This window comes from Chanodichthys erythropterus, chromosome 2 (genome assembly GCF_024489055.1).
Source record: "Chanodichthys erythropterus isolate Z2021 chromosome 2, ASM2448905v1, whole genome shotgun sequence".
Lineage (NCBI taxonomy): Eukaryota > Metazoa > Chordata > Actinopteri > Cypriniformes > Xenocyprididae > Chanodichthys > Chanodichthys erythropterus.
Genome location: NC_090222.1, coordinates 32,714,905 through 32,734,501, shown reverse-complemented (window position 1 = coordinate 32,734,501; position 19,597 = coordinate 32,714,905). Strand labels below are relative to the sequence as shown.

General features: G+C 35.8%; 1 protein-coding gene and 1 long non-coding RNA gene across 3 annotated transcripts; one reads left to right on the top strand and one right to left on the bottom strand.

The window, feature by feature from the left end:
- Positions 1 to 781: 781 nt before the first annotated feature.
- On the top strand, positions 782 to 9,511 carry nudt17 (nudix (nucleoside diphosphate linked moiety X)-type motif 17). 2 transcript variants are annotated; one of them, XR_010897157.1, is made up of 10 exons: positions 782 to 1,023; positions 1,144 to 1,218; positions 2,203 to 2,316; positions 2,421 to 2,604; positions 2,887 to 2,912; positions 5,302 to 5,394; positions 5,917 to 6,015; positions 6,112 to 6,248; positions 7,479 to 7,967; positions 9,059 to 9,511. XR_010897157.1 is itself a non-coding variant. In XM_067410472.1 (9 exons), exons 1-9 carry the CDS (start codon positions 997 to 999, stop codon positions 7,648 to 7,650), a joined length of 927 nt encoding a protein of 308 aa, XP_067266573.1. In that variant the 5' UTR covers positions 782 to 996; the 3' UTR covers positions 7,651 to 8,089. The 2 variants fall into 2 exon arrangements, 1 of the variants encoding a protein (XP_067266573.1); XM_067410472.1 differs by lacking the exon at positions 9,059 to 9,511 and having other exon boundaries at positions 7,479 to 8,089.
- On the bottom strand, positions 9,074 to 13,774 carry LOC137036356 (uncharacterized). Its single transcript, XR_010897162.1, has 4 exons — positions 13,710 to 13,774; positions 12,916 to 13,056; positions 9,257 to 9,322; positions 9,074 to 9,169 (listed from the first exon to the last, which is right to left on the bottom strand). It is a non-coding gene; the product is annotated as an uncharacterized lncRNA (long non-coding RNA).
- Between the last annotated feature and the right edge of the window lie 5,823 nt (positions 13,775 to 19,597).

The window sequence follows — 19,597 nt, the reverse complement described above, 5'->3', positions numbered from 1 at the left end:
TCATAGAACGGGTATATTAGCCAACAATACATTGTATTGTATATAGATTTTTCTTTAATGCCAAAAATCATTAGGATATTAAGTAAAGAACATGTTCCATGAAGATATTTTGTAAATTTCCTACTGTAAATATATCAAACATTTATTTTTGTGAGTGGATATGCATTGCTAAGGACTTTTGTGCAACTTTTAAGGCAATTTTCTCAGTATTTAGATTTTTTTGCACCCTCCGATTCCAGATTTTCAAATAGTTGTATCTCAGCCAAATATCCTAACAAACCATACATCAATGGAAAGCTTATTTATTCTGCTTTCATATGATGTATAAATCTCAATTTCAAAAAAATGACCCTTATGACTGGTTTTGTGGTCCAGGGTCACACATAGAATTTCTTTGTGAATTAATAGGCTATGGAAACTTTTTTACACCATAGAATTTAAAAAAAAAAAAAAAAAAAAAGTAATTGCGACTTTTATCTAACAATCTTAACACATTTATCTATCTTTTTATTTCTGAGAAAAGTCAGAATTTCAAGATATAAACTAACAATTCTGAAGGGGAAAAAGTCATAATTATGAAATATAATTATTATCAGAATCAATCTTCCATTATTCTCTTTCTACATTACCTGAAATTAGTGTAATAAATATCAATTTAACACTTTAGTTATAAAATGGACTAAAAAAAAACAGACTTTTATTCTAAAAGTTTTTCGAGTTGACCCATTTCCGAAGCTCATGAATATTTATTACGTAGGTTTACGTTCGCTCAGTATTTCTTCCTGATTTGCTGCAAGGTTTCTGAACGAATTAATAACACTGCGTAACTGAGTTAATATTCATAGACGAGCCTTAAAGCGCTGTAAATATTTAGACTTTTATTTTAAAACATCAGAAGGCATTTTCTGGAGAATCAGTTCGGAATCGGGTGGTGTTATGGTTTGGGTTCAGAGACTGGACACTGACAGCATGTTTGTGTTTCCGCTCTAAACACTCATGCGCTCTGACGATCTCCTGGATAGTTAAGTGGTTCACCCTGATTACTAGTGCTGTAACCAATACAATATGAACATTTTGTAGTGATATGTCAAATCATGAATGAAAAAAGTGAATTAATCATATTCTGTGATCATGTCATACAGTATGGAGAAGGTCCGAAAGATTCTAGTTCATCTGTCGAAGGAAAACGCCGCTCCGCAGTGCGCGCGATTCGTGCAGGTCAGCTGAGCTTATATTCCAGCTCCCATTAGTTAATAACGTTAACTAATAATGAGCAGTACATTTGTTACAGTATTTATTAACGTTAGTTAATAAAAATAGAATTGTTCTCTGTTAGTTCATGTTAGCTCAGGTCCATTAAATAATATTAACAAATGCACCTTTTTATTTTGATAATGTATTAATGTTGAAATTAACATGAACTAATTATTTTTTCAGTGGTTAGTTCATGTTAACTTGTAGTTAACTAATGTTCACAAATGAAATGTTATTGTAAAGTGTTAAATATGCATACAATTTGAAAATATTCTGTTATATATATATATATATATATATATATATATATATATATATATATATATATATATATACATATACATATATTATAATTTTTAAATAACAATCTGTTTAAAACGATCATATATGATAGCACCAGGTCCAGGGCATATGTGCACATCCAGAGTTGAAAAAACTCTTTTCAATTCCCTTCTTTTATTATTTATTATTATTATGTTTTCTTTCAGCAGCAAGATCATGGTGTTGGATACAATCTAGCTGTAATAATTATAATTAGTCCTATACAGATAGAAGTCTATAGTATGTGCTCATTATGTGACCCTGAAAAATTCTTATGCATTTGTATGAAAATAAGCTTTCCATTGATGTATGGTTTGTTAGGATAGGACAATATTTGGCCGAGATCTGGAATCTGAGGGTACAAAAAAATCAAAATATTGAGAAAATCGCCTTTAAAGTTGCCTAAATGAAGTCCTTAGCAATGCATATCCACTCACAAAAATACATTTTTGATATATTTATGGTAGGAAGTGTACAAAATATCTTCATGGAACATGATCTCTACTTAATATCCTAATGGTTTTTTGACATAAAGAAATATGTATTCTTGGCTATTGCTACAAATACCTGTGCGATTTATGACTGGTTTTGTGGTCCAGGGTCACATATGCGTTTCATTTTTTCCAGAGCATAACTGGACACTTTGTTGGGAGTGAGGATCAAGTAAATGTGAGCTGTTCTTTGGAGAATAACAGATTTATTTTATGTGACCGGTTGTGTGATGGAGGAGTTCCTCTGAAGGTGAGATCACACTATGTTTATATTATAGTCATTTCAGTTTTGTTAATTGAATCCAGTTAAAACAGGAAGTTTCTTTGTGGATCAAACTCATTGTCTGACCCTAGAGGGCGTCGTTTTGCCCCATCAAATACCTGTCTCACTCAGAGGCAGTCTCCCTGCCTCCAGACACCCTCAGCCGTGGGGTAGATGTGGGTGTGGCTGTGCTGCTGCAGTCCTCCAATCAGAGACTGTTGCTAACGCGTCGTGCCTCCAGCCTCCGGATCTTCCCCAATGTTTGGGTTCCACCTGGTGAGTGAGTTATTGCGCACCGACCCAAATGACCACTCAAATAAGTGCGTGCTCATGTTTATGATTTACAGATGAGTGAGGTCATTTTAGTCAGGTTTATCTGGTTCTGAGGACCACAATTTTAAACGGTTATTTAGTTTCATTATCTGTCGAATCTCAGATCTGACTTTCCATCAGAGACTGTAATGTTGTTAGCTGAAATTAGCTACAGAAATGTGGCCAGCATGTGTGTGTGAGAGTACTGTGGTGTTCAGGACTAATGGATGTAATTTGTTTGTTCAGGAGGCCATGTGGAGCTGGATGAAAAGGTACATGCTGTATTGCATAAACAGTGAGCTATCAGTCGATCAATCAGTCGATCAATCAGTCGATCAATCAGTCAGTCAGTCATTAAAGGTGCAGTAAGGGATTCCAGAGAAACGCTGTTGATATTTGAAATTAAAGGATTAGTTCACTTCAGAAGTAAAATTTCCTGATAATTTACTCACCCCCATGTCATGTTTGTCTTTCTGTCTTCAGTTGAAAAGAAATGAATGTTTTTAAAGGTACAATATGTAAAATTTTTGCAGTAAAATATCCAAAATCCACTAGGCTAGTGTTATATATTTTGTCCAGCTGATTACAAACAATATCTCTAATGTTTTCAACTACTTGTAAATCATGAGAAAATTCCCATTCTAAGCAGTGACACGGGGCAGTGCAGTCGCCTGTCAATGACGTCAGTTACCTTTGTTACCGACTTTACTGACGTGGAAACCACATGACAACAGTGCCGTGGACAAATGCGGAAGTAGTGTCTAGCGTCCAGTAAACCACTAGCTTGCTTCAAGCAGTTCCTTATTTACTTCTTGCACGTTTTATGCTGGATTGTGTTACTTATTTATGGAACATAATTACTGTTTACCATCTGCCGCTGGTTCTGTCGACAAGGACAGCTCCCGTAAACTCATGACCGGAAAAGCGGAAGCGGCGCCGGCGACTGTGTCATAATAAAAGTCCCGCTGCTCGTGAGGCGTGTGTTGATCAATCGCTCCAGCTCCTCGTTCAGCTCCCGCAACACTCGGTCCTGCTCTGCTTCATACTACAATAACGTTAATAATCGCATCCACGAACATGAGTTCTTCCAGACTCCAATCCACATTTTAACCACAAATGCTCATCTTGGAATCACATTGGAATTTTTCGGCCTACCACGGTACTTCCGCCTTTCCAACATGATAACGTAATGCGTGGCATCGCAGAGCAAAACCAATGTTACTCACGTATGGAGCAGAAACAAAGCAACCCGAGCATCTGTTTTCAGGCCTTCCCGCTTAAGTCTCTCCAGTGCTGGAAAGCTTTTCTAATATTAACTCGGGTCCTAAAGCTCATGCCTAATCATAACCCTTCTCTTTCCAGTGATATTCCTCTGACTGTTTCTCTTTTGTAATGTCTCTCAGACATCTCTCTTTCTACAGTCTTTCTTCAAATCTCCCTCTTGCTCACTCTCTCTTCTCCCCTATCATGTGCTGCTCAGTCCGATCCACTTTCAACAGCGTTTCTCCAAAAACGCTTACTTCAACTTTGACAAATATTGTCAAGTAATTTTACTTTAGTTACTTAGTTGTTTTACATTAGTTTGTGATTGATGGATTGATTGATATCCAAATCTGAGACTACTTTTTGCATTCTTTTTAAATTTAATACAGTATTTTTCATTACCAATTATATTATCAGCATAGCAAACTGAGTGATCACATTGTTTGTTGACAGCAGCACTTGAACTGCATGAACTCCACAAGTTTGTGATAACATTTGTACAAGTCACAAATGTGCTTGTTTGATTACTGACCTAGAAATAGAGCAGAATTGTAAATATTTGTTCTTCGTTTTATGTCATGAGTTTTTATATACATATACATACATATAAACACATTTCAAAACTTTGGGGTCGGTAGGATTTTTCAATGATTTTGTCTCTTATGTTCATCGATGCAGTATTTATTTAATCAAAAACACAGTAAAAACAGTAATATTGTGAAATATTACAATTAATAACTGTTTTCTATTTTAAAATGTAATTTATTCCTGTGATGACAGCAGAATTTTTACTTCAGTAAACAATGTCACATGATTTTAAGGATTCATTGATTAAAAAAACACGCATTTATTTAAAATATAAATCTTTTGTAACATTATGAATGTCTTTAATGTCACCTTTAATTAATTTAATGTATCCTTGCTGAATAAAAGTATGAATTTCCTTAAAAGAAATCTTCCTGACCCCAAAGTTTGGAATACTAGTGTGCATTTTATAATTATATTTTTATGAGTAATTCTATATTAATATAATATTGTCACCAAGTGAATTAGATTGAATTAAAGGCACAAGATGTAAGATTTTTGGATTAAAATATCCAAAAACCACTAGAACAATGTATTATATTTTGTTGAATTTTGTACTTACATCATCCCAAATGTTTCCAAGAATGTTTAAATCCAGAGAAATAAGCAATTTTAACCAGGACACGGACTGTGTCCGTGCGTCTCCTATCAAATCAAGGCGTCATAGTAATCAAGTGACCTCTAGTGGTGAAAATGTACATATTGTGCCTTTAATGAAGAACTAAGATATTATTCTGAATGAATGAATGGCCCATGGCTCAGTGATTTCTTTGTGTGTGTGTGTGTGTGTGTGTGTGTGTGTGTATAAACTAGCTGTTGGATGCAGGACTCAGGGAGCTCCAGGAAGAGACTGGTCTGAAACTGAGCCCTGATGAGATCTCCTCTCAGCTGCTCGGCATGTGGGAGGTTTGTGTTTATGGCACAGTGTTTTTTGTGAGACCTGCAGCCAAAGTCCAAGGGGGCCACTGCACAGAGACACTGAATTTGACAGACCAAGGCCGATTGTTTGTAAACCGTAATTGTGTAACCTGGAACAGTCAGGCGTTGCACACATCTGTTGTCTATCTCAAAGTATTAATCATTGACATTAATCTGCTGGCGCAAGATGTAAATCTAATCAAGCTAATCCAGGGGGTTTACTTTAATTTTCACAAAAAACAAACATATGAGATGGTAAAGTTATAGTTTATCCAATGTCCTCATCTCCATGTTGCATGATTTTATTTGTTTCCATGAACACAAAAGATGGAGGCAGAATATCTGAGGTACTATTTTCCATGCCCGGAATGTACATGAATCATGTCCATTTTGATCAATTTAATGCACACCTTGATGAATAAAAGTATTAAAATCTTACTGACCCCAAACGTCTTTCAAAAATAATAAATAAATAAATACTTTCTGTATTAACTCTTATTCCCTGTCCAGTCAGTGTATCCGCCCATGTTGTCCAGAGGACCGCCTCAGAGACATCATGTTGTGACGTACATGCTTCTGAAGAGCTCTCAATCACACCTGCAGCTTCAGGTACACCTTTGGTTCGTCAACAGATAGGAACATGTTTACACCCGCTGCTGATCTGAGGTCCATGTGCTCCATAAGGTCTCTCTCCTTCTTTCTCAGGCTTGTTTGCGCCCAGATCCTGCTGAAGTGAGTGCGTGTGTGTGGGTCGATGCAGGTTTGGTGAAAGCTGTGGTATCTGCTGTAGATGGTGAGAAGGATTCTGTTCGAATACCAGCTGACCTGCCACAGACCATCAGGTATGGAGAACTTCATTAATCTCTATTAACCCTGAAATATGAAATAATAGTCAGAAAAATATATATATTTTTTAAATGGAACAGTTTTTTATTATATATATATATATATTACAGCTATAGAAAAAAATAAGAGACCACTTAACATTGATTTCTGAACTTGGAGTGGTCTCTTAATTTTTTCCATAGCTGTATATATATAGACAATAAATACAATTTGGTGTAATTCTAACAACTTGTGAGGTAAATCAATGGGATCTTTATAACAGCATACCAGAATACTTACATAAAATGCATATGAATATTAGTTGTCACTTTATGGGCCAGATTTATTAAACAAGGCAAATTAGCATGAGAGTGCAATCCCAAAAACTCTGCGCAACTCCAATTTGAGTGGAAAGTTCTGCACGTGATCTACTGACGACACACAAATTAAATATTACAGATGCAGCCGGATCATTTCCATAATGACCAGCACAATCTACCAAGAGCAGCGCAAATTAGGGTCTGGTTTAAGACATGCTTTTTTGGGGGGCGGTAAATAATGGCACAAATACCAGTAAATTGACTAGCGCAAACCTTAGTAAATCACCATTCATGATTCATTTAAATACTCTCCTCCCATAAATTTTTCACTGCATGTTTTTAGTACATTCTGACAGAAGAGTGTTTGCGCTGGCACAAGATGTTAGTAAATCTGGACGTATATCTCCAATAATATGTCTTAGTAAAATGAAATTTAAATGTTTAATTTTATGATCAAAGCTTTGTAGTTTTTATTGTGGGGGGAAATGCATATAATGGAATGCATTACAATGATGATAATTGAGAGATGTACATATAAACGTTCCTCAAAAGCCTGATGTATCATATTTGATACTCATATTTGACCATGATTTTTCTAAAAATTATGTATAATCATGGACAATCAAGTAAACCTAATTTTATTCAGTCCAGTATGTGTTCATCTTGAAATATAATTATGTAAAATGTATGTGTTTACTTTATATAAATCACTAGAAGATTTTATAGTAAAAAGGTGTGCCACGACCTAAAGGGGGGACATTTTTAGAATTATACAAAAAAGCCATTTACTTGCTAAAAATGTATAAACTATCAATAAGAAGAACGAAGACATGTAGTAGATTGTGTATAACAGCAAAATTGATAATATGATACAGTAGGCTTTATTTTTTCCATTGTTTTGAGTGTTCATTTCCTGTATGTTGTCAGTGTGACGGAGGTGTCTTCATGCGGTGAGCTGAGCGAGACCTCTCTGCCCGTTTCTTTGTTCTGTAACCGGGCCCCGGATCATGGCGAGGACATTGAACGAGTCAGCACCGGAACCAAATTTGCATTAGAACTGTGGTTGAAAACACTGGAGTCTCATGCTGAGATGGGATGACGACGACTCTCTGCCAGCTTCTGTTTATGTTTGTTACCATTTAACCAGTGCCTTGAGGAAGACAGCACCACCTGCTGGACTGGAGCTATTTCAGCAGGGCATGTTATTCAGGCACAACATTAAAATCTAAATTTTGCCATAAAGCCTCGACAGCCTTAGAATAACATTTTTCATTAGAATATGATTTTATAATAATCAAAATGTTTATTTAACCCTTGTCAGCGTGCAACATTTTTCAGCATTCTCTGCCTACCACAAGGAGATGGTAGAAACTGTGTCCCCTCTGTTAAAGCTGGCAAATTAAAGTTGGTTTAAAGGTAAATTAATAAATTTTTCTACATAAAGGTTTTGAGATCACATCTGAATATTCGATTGTTCTCTTTTTAACTCCACAATGATCAGACTCTTTAATATGCAGAATAAATTAATCATGACAAATACATCTATTAATAGTATATAATCAAGTGTGTGTGAGCTTGTACAACTATCTTTGTGAGGAAAGGTTTGAGTTTTAGACCATTGGAGAGACAAAGAGAGTAAAGCGAGGACACTTTGGCTGGTCCACAATTTCTGAGACCCCTTTAAAGGCCTGCTTTAGGGTCAAGACTTTGTTTTGGCGATAAGGTTATAATTAGGTTCAGGGTAGGTTTAGGGTTCAGGCTACGCACTTAGTTGTGATGGGTAAGGTTAGGGTAAGGAGCTAGAGATTGAATTGTGTCAATGTATGTCTTCACAAAGATAGATGTACAAGAATGTGCGTGTGTGTGTGTGTGCGCGCCTGTGGATTCAGAGTCAGTGTGTCCAGAAGCTTTGAGACGAAAATATGAGAAAAATTCAATTTCATCAGAGATTACACTTTACCTCAAAGACAATCTGCAGCATTTCACTTGGCTAATCTCTTTCTCTAACACATTGTGTTCTTGCTGTTCAAATACTCCTTGATTTCTCCATCAGGATAGTGCCTGGACATTTTTCCCCTCTTTGCATTTAAGCAGAATTTGACCTGAAGTGACACAGAGCCCTGTTATGACCATCTACTTCTGTACAGTTGATTCTGTTCACCTGATGCACAATCATGATCCACGTTTATGCTTTTTCTCAGGGCCAAAAATTATGTTACACTTACAATAGGTTACACCATCATTCTACATTGCAATTTAAACGTAAATGTTGCATTATGTGACTCATTTCAGCTCTGATTCTTGACCTCAATCCTCCAGAGAACAGACTAGTCATCCCACGGCCATTTTCAGAAACTCCTTTTAATTTCACTAAATCACTGTTAATACATCACATCATTCAATCAATGTGTAAAAGTTACAAAGTACATTGTGCAAAGGTATATTGTAGGAAAATAAATTCTAAATAGATCGTAATGGCATGTAAAATCATTTCCCTGTCTGTTCAGCTTCCTGCAGTGCAGTGCCGGTTGAATGACAGTTACTCTTCCAACAAAAGTTTTCCTCAGGCCTTGTTCTTCACACGTGGAGTGAGTGACAATGTTGGGGGTTCAGAGAACCTGAATGATGGAGTCAAAGTGTGAGATTGAGCTCTGTTGGGTTTAAGTGTGTCACAGGTACTGCTGCATGTGTGTGTTTTACCGTACCTGTGTCCATCATTTGTTCACCACATACATTCCTGTTCGGATTTTTGGAGGTTTTTCTCTGACGTCCTGTTATTAACAGAGTCAGTTATTATTACATGAATGCACATCATAACACCAATTCTGAAAATAAAACTATACTGTCTTCAGCATCAGACATAAAACTACAATGTTAAAAGTAACCCCATTTATTTTTATGAAGTTTGAACTCTTTTTATTTAATGTTTTGTTTTTAAATATACAACCCGAATTCCGGAAATGTTGGGACGTTTTTTAAATTTGTAATAAAATGAAAACTAATAGACTTTCAAATCACATGAGCCAATATTTTATTCACAACAGAACATAGATAACATAACAAATGTTTAAAGGGAGAAATTTTACGCTTTTATCCACTAAATGAGCTCATTTCAAATTTGATGTCTGCTACAGGTCTCAAAAAAGTTGGCATGGGGGCAACGAATGGCTGAAAAAGCAAGACATTTTGAAAAGATTCAGCTGGGATAACATCTAGCAACTAATTAAGTTAACTGATAACAGGTCTGTAACAAATTGCAAAGGCTTTGCAAATCTCATCATCTGCAGTGTATAACATCATCAAAAGATTCAGAGAAACTGGAGAAATCTCTGTGCGTAAGGGACAAGGCCGAAGACCTTTATTGGATGCCCGTGGTCTTCAGGCCCTGAGACGACACTGCATCACTCATCGGCATGATTGTGTCAATGACATTACTAAATGGGCCCAGGAATACTTCCAGAAACCACTGTCGGTAAACACAATCCGCCGTGCCATCTGCAGATGCCAACTAAAGCTCTATCATGCAAAAAGGAAGCCATATGTGAACATGGTCCAGAAGCGCCGTCGTATCTTATGGTCCAAGACTCATTTAAATTGGACTGTTTCAAAGTGAAAAAGTGTTCAGCATTCAGCTCAAAAGCCAGCATCTCAGATGGTATGGGGGTGCATAAGTGCATATGGTATTTGCAGCTTGTGTGTTTTGGAAGGCACTATGAATGCTGAAAGGTATATAAAGGTTTTAGAGCAACATATGCTCCCCTCCAGTCGACGTCTATTTCAGGGAAGGCCTTGTGTATTTCAGCAGGACAATGCAAAACCACATACTGCAGCTATCTCAACAGCATGTCTTCGTCGTAGAAGAGTCCGGGAGCTGAATTTGCCTACCTGCAGTCCAGATCTTTCACCTATAGAGAACATTTGGCGCATCATTAAACGAAAAATACGTCAAAGACAGCCACAAACTCTTCAGCAGCTGGAAAGTTATATCAGGCAAGAATGAGACCAAATTCCAACACCAAAACTCCAGAAACTCATAACCTCAATGCCCAGACTTCTTCAAACTGCTTTGAAAGGAAGAGAAGATGGTACACCATGGTAAACATGCCCCCATCACAACTATTTTGAGACCTGTAGCAGGCATCAAATTTTAAATGAGCACATTTAGTGGATAAAATTTTAAAATTTCTCAGTTTAAACATTTGTAATGTTATCTATGTTCTATTGTGAATAAAATATTGGCTCATGTGATTTGAAAGTCTTTTAGTTTACATTTTATTTGAATTTAAAAAAACGTCCCAACATTTCCGGAATTTGGGATGTATAATATTTTGTTTATTTTATAAAATGTTGTTGTTGGTTTTATTTGTGATGTTTTTTTATTTAAATTATTTATTTGTATTTTATATATTTACTTTTATTATTTTATGTGTGTTACATATTTTTTCACTTTTTTATTTAATATATTTTTTATATTATAAATAATTTTATGTTTCTTTTATTTTTGTTTATTTATTTTTATTGTATGACTACAATAAAAAAATCAGCCTGTTTTTAAGATTTACATATTTCAATTGTACAGTAAAATTTGATCAGATTGAATTGAATAATCCTTACATATTATTTATATTATGGATTAATAATGTTAAATGAGTAAAAAAAACCTAGAGCTTAATAAAACATTTTGTATAAATCTTAATGAAACAAGGAATGGGCCATTTTAGTTTATGTGATTTGTATTCATAATTAAAAAAGAAAAGAAAATATTTTTACATTTATGTCTACAAATCACATAAACTAATGGTCCATTCTCTTACTTTTTTATTTTGAGTTCTTAAGATACACTTTTTCATCCTTTTCAGCTTGATGAGGTCTTGCATAACCTGCAGTACACAAAGTGCTAAAACAAATGTTTTTATAAAAGATTTATAAATCTTTTTTCTGTTTAGTTTAATGGTTACGCCCCTGTTTCTTCCATTTTAGTCTGCCATTTTGTGTTTGGGGTCCATAAGGAAAGTAAGTTGGGGCATTTAGGGGGATTTTGATCATTTTGTTTTCATTATCACTGTGAATCATCCCAGCTTGTTATTAATATAAATGCCAGTGCCCTAACAAACGCCTCCGTTCAGCTCAGTTCAGTTAATCACTCTCTGCTCTGATCAGCTGTCAACCAAAATCTGCTGCTCAGATGCATTCAGCCCTGGAGGCCTCAAGGGTTAGATTCAGAGTTTAAGTCTTTCTCTTCTGGCTCCCGTTATTGTTCGAATGTAGGCAGGGCATTGTGAGCGGTGACGCCGTGGCTACTGGACGATGGAGGAGACGCAGATGGAGGCCTCACAGTCTCTGAACAAGAGTCGAGTTTCCCACGCTTCAGGTTTCTTAGTCAGAGCCGCACAAAGAGGGGCCTGTGCAGGCGACGGGGATGCTGGAACGCCAGGTAACAGTAGCCAATTTTCCCCAGTTCTGATCCGTGATTGTGGGGTCAGTGTTTTACATGGACACAGATAGTGATGGAGAACCCTCCTGAAAACCCCTTTGTTTCCCTCCACAATAAAGATGCAGTTCTATTTATATAGTTAAAAGTTTCAAGATTTGCGTTTGTATTCAGTCTTAACGAAGGCTTTATGTTGCATTGTTAGTCATATAAACAGGTTAAAATGCTGCATTAAAGTACAAGGTTCTTGATGCTTTCTGAGCTGCATGTAAGGCTGCATTCATACGTGTTTTCACTCTCTGCATTTACTAATAGGTGTGACTCAAATTCTCCCGTTCATCCATCAGCAGGCAGGAGCAGATCCATTATGTCTGAACGAGCAGGTAACCAAAGTTAATCCCCCTTTTTAACTTGAGAATAAGTCCTGTAGCTGTAGATAACTATTGTAAATATCAAAATGTGTTCTGTGCCTTTAAGGATTTAATACTTAAAATCTCCTGCTGCTTTCATCCTCTCAAAAAATGCTGTGGTTCTGCTTTTGTCTAATTCAGGTGTTGCTTTTTTACTCTATTGCTGTGTTATTTAATGTTTATATAGACCTACTTTTATAGTATTTTTTTTTTTTCATATTTTTAAATTGCTTTTATTTTTGCATTTTCCGTTTTCATTTTAATTAAGTAATTTTGCTATATGAGCTGTTTTTATTTTTTTCACATTTCTATTTAGATTTTATCAGTTAATTTTTTTAACATCAGTTTTAATAATTTTAATACTTCAACTTATACTCGTTGATTCTGTTCATAATGCACATACTATCTGAACTCGCTGGTATGAAGTCCTAAAATTTAAGGGAGTCACTTTTGTTATAGAAACTAGTTTCATAAACGAACTGTATAGGAACAAAATGTCAGAATGAATTGGATAGTATCGCACCGCTTGTTTGCCGTTGGCTGTATCAAACGTGCTTTGCGTTGAGTACATGGGGATGTCTGGATTGTAGTACATGGGAGGATTCATCTCTTCAGGTTCGTTCACGAAAACTCTTCGTTTCGGACAACAGCACCAGAGCACCACCTGAGAGGAGGAACACTTTTGTCCTTTAACAGGTACAGTCACTGACAAAAAAGTACCACATACATTTGCTTTTTGGACATATTTATGATGGTTTTGTGTACATAAACCATCATGGTGTTATTTTGAGTATGTTACCATAAATACATTGCTTTATTCACCTTATTTTTCGCGTAGGCTACAGGCGCGGCCATTTGTAAAACGAATGTGTCTGGCTTCCGGTGTCATTCACTTTCAGCTATTTTTAGATGTACAAAACACTTGATATTGCAAACTAGTATTCTTAGCATATTATTTTAATGTACTATCTTAATTATAAACAAACAAACAAACAAACAAACAGTTTTACTATTTACTGCACGTTGATATTCTTCTCCTTAAATGGAGTCTAATGAATCGGAAGTCTTGCACATTCACAGAAAACAGCTTTCCACGTTGAAAAATAAGGTGGATGGATGATTATGGTAATTATTTAGTAGTATGGTATATAATCTGGTATGTACCACCACTATACTTAATAATAATAATAATATAGATGTTGGTCAGTTTTATTATTCAGATGAATGTACAATCAATACAAATTTAAAAGTTGCTACCATGTTCTCCATAAAACCAAAGGTTCATACAATATTGATCCTACACCCTCGATCACTCACCAGAATGATGAGGATGATGAGGAGGAAGAGGCTGACAGCCGCCAGCGCTAAGAGGGCGACGCCCCATCCAGGAACCAGAGCAGAGGCCTTGGTAGGTGAATAATTCACAGGCGTGGTCTTCGAGGGCTGTGCTGTTGGGAATGGAGTGGAGCTGAACGTCGGGTTCACAACAGTGATGTGGATGGAGGTAAAAGTGGTCTTGATGGTTGTAGTGGAGGTGTTATTGGGGGCTGTGGTGGTGGTGGTGCCATTTGGGGAGGCAGTGATGGTGGCATTGGGGACTGTAGTGATGGTGCCAGTTGTTGTGGTGGTGGTGCTATTGGAAGGTAAAGTGATTGTACCAATTGGTGCTGTTGTGGTGGTCCCAATGGGGACTTTTGTTGTGGTTCCATTGGTTACTTCATTGGTGGTGCTGTTGGGTGCTGCAGAAATACTTGCGTTATTCATTGGAGAGTTGGCTGTGGTGTTTGGGTGCATTGTGGTGGCGTTAAAGGGTGTGGAGGAGGTGGAGTGTGTGAAGTGTGTGATGTTTCCTACAACAACAGAAGTGGACATGTCAGGTGTGTGTGTGGATGGAAGGCGGCTGGTGAGGGATTCGGCATCCGTTATGATGTCAGGAGTGGAAGTGAGGGGCGTGGCCATGGAGGGCGTGGCCGTAGAGGTTGTTCCTATGTGTGTTGTCGTTGGTGTTCTGCTGAAGGTCTTCTCTTCTTCAAAAGGTTCTTCAGTTGATAGTTTATCTGCGGGTGGGATTGAATGTACTTTTTAGTAGTTTTAGGTTTTTTTTTTTTTTTATGTACATTGTATGGATTCATACAAAACTGCTATTGTAAAATAGTTACATTTTCTTGTGAGATTTGGTTGTATTTGTGTGATTTATATGGTCTTTTCTAAACTTTTAGTAAAACCCCAGTCAATGAACAAATACGAAAGCAACATGAAATCAACCATTGTCGACTGTTATTTTACTTTCAGTGTAGCTGAGGTCGATCTCTAGTGCCGGCGATGGAATTTGTTTGTACGCAGGCAAAAAGATGTCTCTCACAATCTCTGGATTGACTTGGGTCGGCCCAAACAGCAGTCGAGAAGTGGCGATCACTGACCCGTTACTGCAAGAGAAGCACTCATAAGATCAGATATTCTCTGTCGCTTGGTTAAATTGGATGTTAATTTAAGATTGATCAAACCTGAAGATCATTTCTTCTGTTCCCAAATATATCAGGTGAGTGGTGTTAAATGGTTGAGCATAAATATCTTCAAACTGGAAAAGGGAAAGACAAAACAGTGAAAAAGTCAATGTTCATCAGAGTTAAATCAGTTTTAGGGGCCGTTTACACAACAGTGTTTTCATCTAAAAACTGAAATGTTTTATGCGTTTTGGCCATTCATTTACAAGACAATGGTGTTTTGGGGGCCTGAAAATGAAAACTGTTGTAAACGGGTTTCAAAGTGCACGTTATTGTAAAAAATGTAAAAATATAAATTTGTGAAAATGGTGACGTCATGTGCATGTGTATTACGTGTTCAGTCTATAGACGCGTAGTTTCTTTACAAAGTGACATTGCCAACTACTGGCCTGGCAGCAGAATACAGCGTTGTAATCGTTCTCGTGGATCCGATCGTTTTGACATCATTGTCGTCTGTACGTGAAAAACGCAAAGGAATTTTTTTTTTTCCATTTTTAGTAAATCATTGTCGTGTAAACATACCCTCAGTCTCTCAAATTACCCTTTAAATGCTCATTAATTTAATTTAATATTATTGATAAATACACCATTGTATTTTTGGACTTGGTACCATGGTAATACTATGGTTTCCATTACATTTATGCATTTGGCAGATGATTTTATCCAAAGCGACTTACATTGCATGCAAGATATACAGTACATTTAATCAGTTCCATTTATCACCTTAATAATACTGTGGTATTCTATAAGGTACTTTAGTTAATTAGCATATCTTATTTTATTGGTACTATGGTAATACCATTGTTTTCTTAGATGGGCCATGGTATGGTATACATTGTAATATCTTGTAAATAAATTGGCACTTAAAAATTTTCATAAAAATGTACTGTATTAATTTGACAGAATTTTCTGTATTTCCTTTTTTTTTCTTTTTTACAGGTGTTTTTACCTGTATTTTGACCTCATTGCATTATGTTTTAGGGTTAATGGAAATGTCCATAAAATTACTGGATCATGTCCTGGTAATTTTCTGCCAGTACATTATCCATTTTTTTACTGATTTTTTTTTTTTTCAGTGTGGTAAGTTTACTGTACCATTGCAGTACTGTGGTATGATGGTATTACCATGGTACTTTAATATAAACTGTGGTATTAACATGGGATTGGTACTTTTAACAAGGTAAATGGTACTTTTTTTGTAAGTGTAATCATTCAATTCCTTAATATATCAAAATACCATGGTATTTCCATCTGAGACCATTACTGTTCCATGATATATTTTTCAAAGGATTTCTAGACAACCACTTGTCATTGACCTGACCATTCAAATGATTCACTTTCATCTATGGCATACTGTATATCTATTGGTTGTCTGTAATATATCCCAGAATACTGTAAATACCCCATGAATGCTTCACATATACAAGCTTGATTAAAAAGAGACCCTCACCAGTTGGTCCACCTCTTGCTTGAGTGTTGTATACTCTGCTGATTGCTGGTCAGCCAGTGAGTCATTATAAACACGGTTAGTGATTCTGAGATCCATGAACACTGAAGTTAAAGCATGTGGAGTCGAGGCATCTGTGCTTTCATTTGGGGAATCCAACGCAGAGTTATTGACAGAGTATACACCTGAATCAGATTTTGATATATTCATCACAAAAAGGTTTTTTGTGTGTCTTTATCTTTTTTTTTTCTTTTTTTTTGCATAATATTTAAACTTTAATTATTATTTCGCCAAAAATTAAAAATTTGTCATCAGTTATTCACTCTCGTGTCATTAGACAAAAGAAGACTTTTTGAATAATGTGTTTATTCTATACAGTGAAAGTCAATAGTGTCAAAAACAACAACTACTTTCATTGTATGGACCAAAAAAAGAAAAGAAAAGACATTTTTCAAAATATCTTATTTTGTGCACCACAGAAAAAGAATGACATACAAGCTGATAACATCATGAGGGTGAGTAAATAATGACAGAATCTTCATTTTTGGGAAACCTATCTCTGTTACAATGATAAATTAAATGTTAAAATATTTTGTGATTCACATTTTTAAAACATAGCTGCTACTTACCTATGAAAAGTGCAATCCAACCAACAGCTAAGGTGGTGGAGGCTCTTATAATCTTCATCATCTTTGAAGACGAGTAATCCTTCAGCGTGTGATCTGTGCCAGCGGGTTGAGTCAACATCAACTAATGTTCTGGACTCTGGAGAAAGTGCCTCTTTATCAGAGTGAACAGTCCTTTTATTGTTTGAGCACCTGAGCAGGTACCACACACAGGTGGGTGGAGCTCCTGCGCCACATTTTCTCTAATGTTTGTGTTTAAATGTAAAAAAAGATGATGCATTTTATAAAACCTCACAAATGAGATTGTTTCTTTTTGACAGCAATTAGATTAAATGGAGACTTTTCTTATGTCTCATGCTTTTCAGATGGTTCTCCTGAGGAAAAAAAACCCTGTGATCAAACATGACTTCAGTAGAGTTTCAGAAAAGTTCTCAACAGTGTCTCACTTTGTGCTCAAATTTTCCAATAAGTCTGTCACAAGTCTTTTTAAAAATATTTTTTTCTCCAAGACCATGATCTGAGCTATGTTATCCACATTGATTTTATATCTCTACATTCTTGATGTCAACATTTGTCTAGACTGTTTTTTTTTCCCCCTCCAATTTCCCCCAAGGAACTTTAGATAAACCTTCTGAGACAATGTTTTGCTATTTTGGCGATAAGTTTTTAAAACTATTTCTGAACGTTGAAAATGTTTTTAAAATGTTTTATACATTGGTTATGCAAACATCCCAGGTGAAAAAAGCACACTTCTATAATGTACTTAAAGTGCTCTATTCTCTATTTTTTGTACTTAATATACTAAAAATTCTTCTTTAGTACTTCTTAAGATCATCTTAAGAACATCTAAGTATACTCAACTGTGCTATTTTGAGACACCATGAAATATGAACCTAAATATGCTTTTAATATACTATCTCTGTATTTAAAAAATGTATTTAGTTACCACTTGTAGTACACTATGGGTTCAAATGTACTATAAGTAGTATCTAAATACATTTTTCAAATACAGAGAAAGCATATTAAAAGGACATTTTAGTTCATATTTCATGGTGTCTCAAAATAGCACAGTTGAGTACACTTAGATGTTCTTAAGATGATCTTAAGAAGTACTAAAGAAGAATTTTCAGTATATTATTAAGTACAAAATTAGTGCACAAAAATAGAGCACTTTAAGTACATTATAGAAGTGTGCTTTTTTTCACCTGGAAATTAGGAAACATTCTATTTTTTGATTTTGCAAACATTATTTACTTTTGAATGTTCATTGAAAACATTTAAAGAACATTAGTATAACAGTAAAAAAAACAGTAAATATGTTTTTGTGCTAACTTTATGAGAACATTTTAAAAGACCAGATAACTTTGAATAAATATTCTATTAATATTGCTTTGAGGAATGTTTTGTTTATAACATTAAATGTTCCCTGTTTGCTGGCTTGGTACTTTTAAGTTTGTTGATTATGAATATTATGATTTCACTTTTTTGTTAGTGTGTAATGTTGCTGTTTGAGCTTAAACAACATCTGCAAATTTACAACGCTCAAAGTTCAAAGCAAAAGGACATATTTTCTTTTAAAGAATCTTTTCCAATGTGGTTTTATACTGCAAATGGCTAATAAATTGAACTTGAACTCTGTTTAAGGACTAACAACGAGCTTCTTCCCGGGTTAGTGATATCACTAACCCTAAAATTTACATAAACCCCGCCCCTGAGAACACGCAACAAAGGAATGAGGCCATGTTGGGAAGAGGAAGAGTTGTTGTAGGAGAGTGTTGTTGCCATGCTGTAATTTTACGCCAGAGGGTCAATTCAATGCTGGATTTGCACAAAAGATGAACATGACGGCACATGCTACTCAATGAGTTGAATCAACTCCACAGCAACTACATAAATGTATCCATTAACCGTTCAGAAACTTCTTCCTGAGTCTCTTCATCAGTGTCTGACTCCGGTTTGAACAATGTAAGGCTGAACACCTCTACTGACAATTTTAATTTTGGCTGCGTGAGATTCTCCAGCTTTGTTGTTGTTGAACTGTTAAAACTCCGCCCTCTTCTGGAAAGTGGGCGGCAGCTCATTTGCATTTAAATGGACACACAAAAATGGCATGTTTGTGCTCACACCAAAATACGGGCAAATTTGAAAAGCTATAATAAATTATCTGTGCGGTATTTTGAGCTGAAACTTCACAGACACATTCTGGGGACACCAGAGACTTATATTACATCTTGTATGAAACTGAGAACACATGAGCAATGAAATAGCAACATCTGAGCAATAGATTGTACCTTGGCAGTGCTTTTAAAAACAGTGATTTGAATCAGTTATGTAGATATGCACAAGTGCCTGTGGAATATAAATCTGATTTACTTTGAATAGAGATATGAAATTGTGAGAGAATAAGAAAAACATAAACAGAAAATAAATATTCACATGAGGTTTTGTCTAAATGCATTTCATGCTTAAATTCAGTTTCTCTCCAGAAGACGCTTGGCATTCAGCTTTATGGTCATAGCATCTCACCATAAATAGCACATCTCACCTTTGCAGAATTGTATGTGATGACATCATCTGTGACATCAGCAGTGACATTATCCAGCAGGGTAGGGTGTGTGTGTTTCCTCT

Coding starts and splice junctions, on each gene's coding strand:
- nudt17 (XM_067410472.1), top strand. CDS start 997: ATGCGCTCTGACGATCTCCTGGATAGT. Junction 2,605..2,886: donor CAATGTTTGGGTTCCACCTG/GTGAGTGAGTTA, acceptor TTGTTTGTTCAG/GAGGCCATGTGGAGCTGGAT. Junction 6,249..7,478: donor GACCTGCCACAGACCATCAG/GTATGGAGAACT, acceptor GTATGTTGTCAG/TGTGACGGAGGTGTCTTCAT.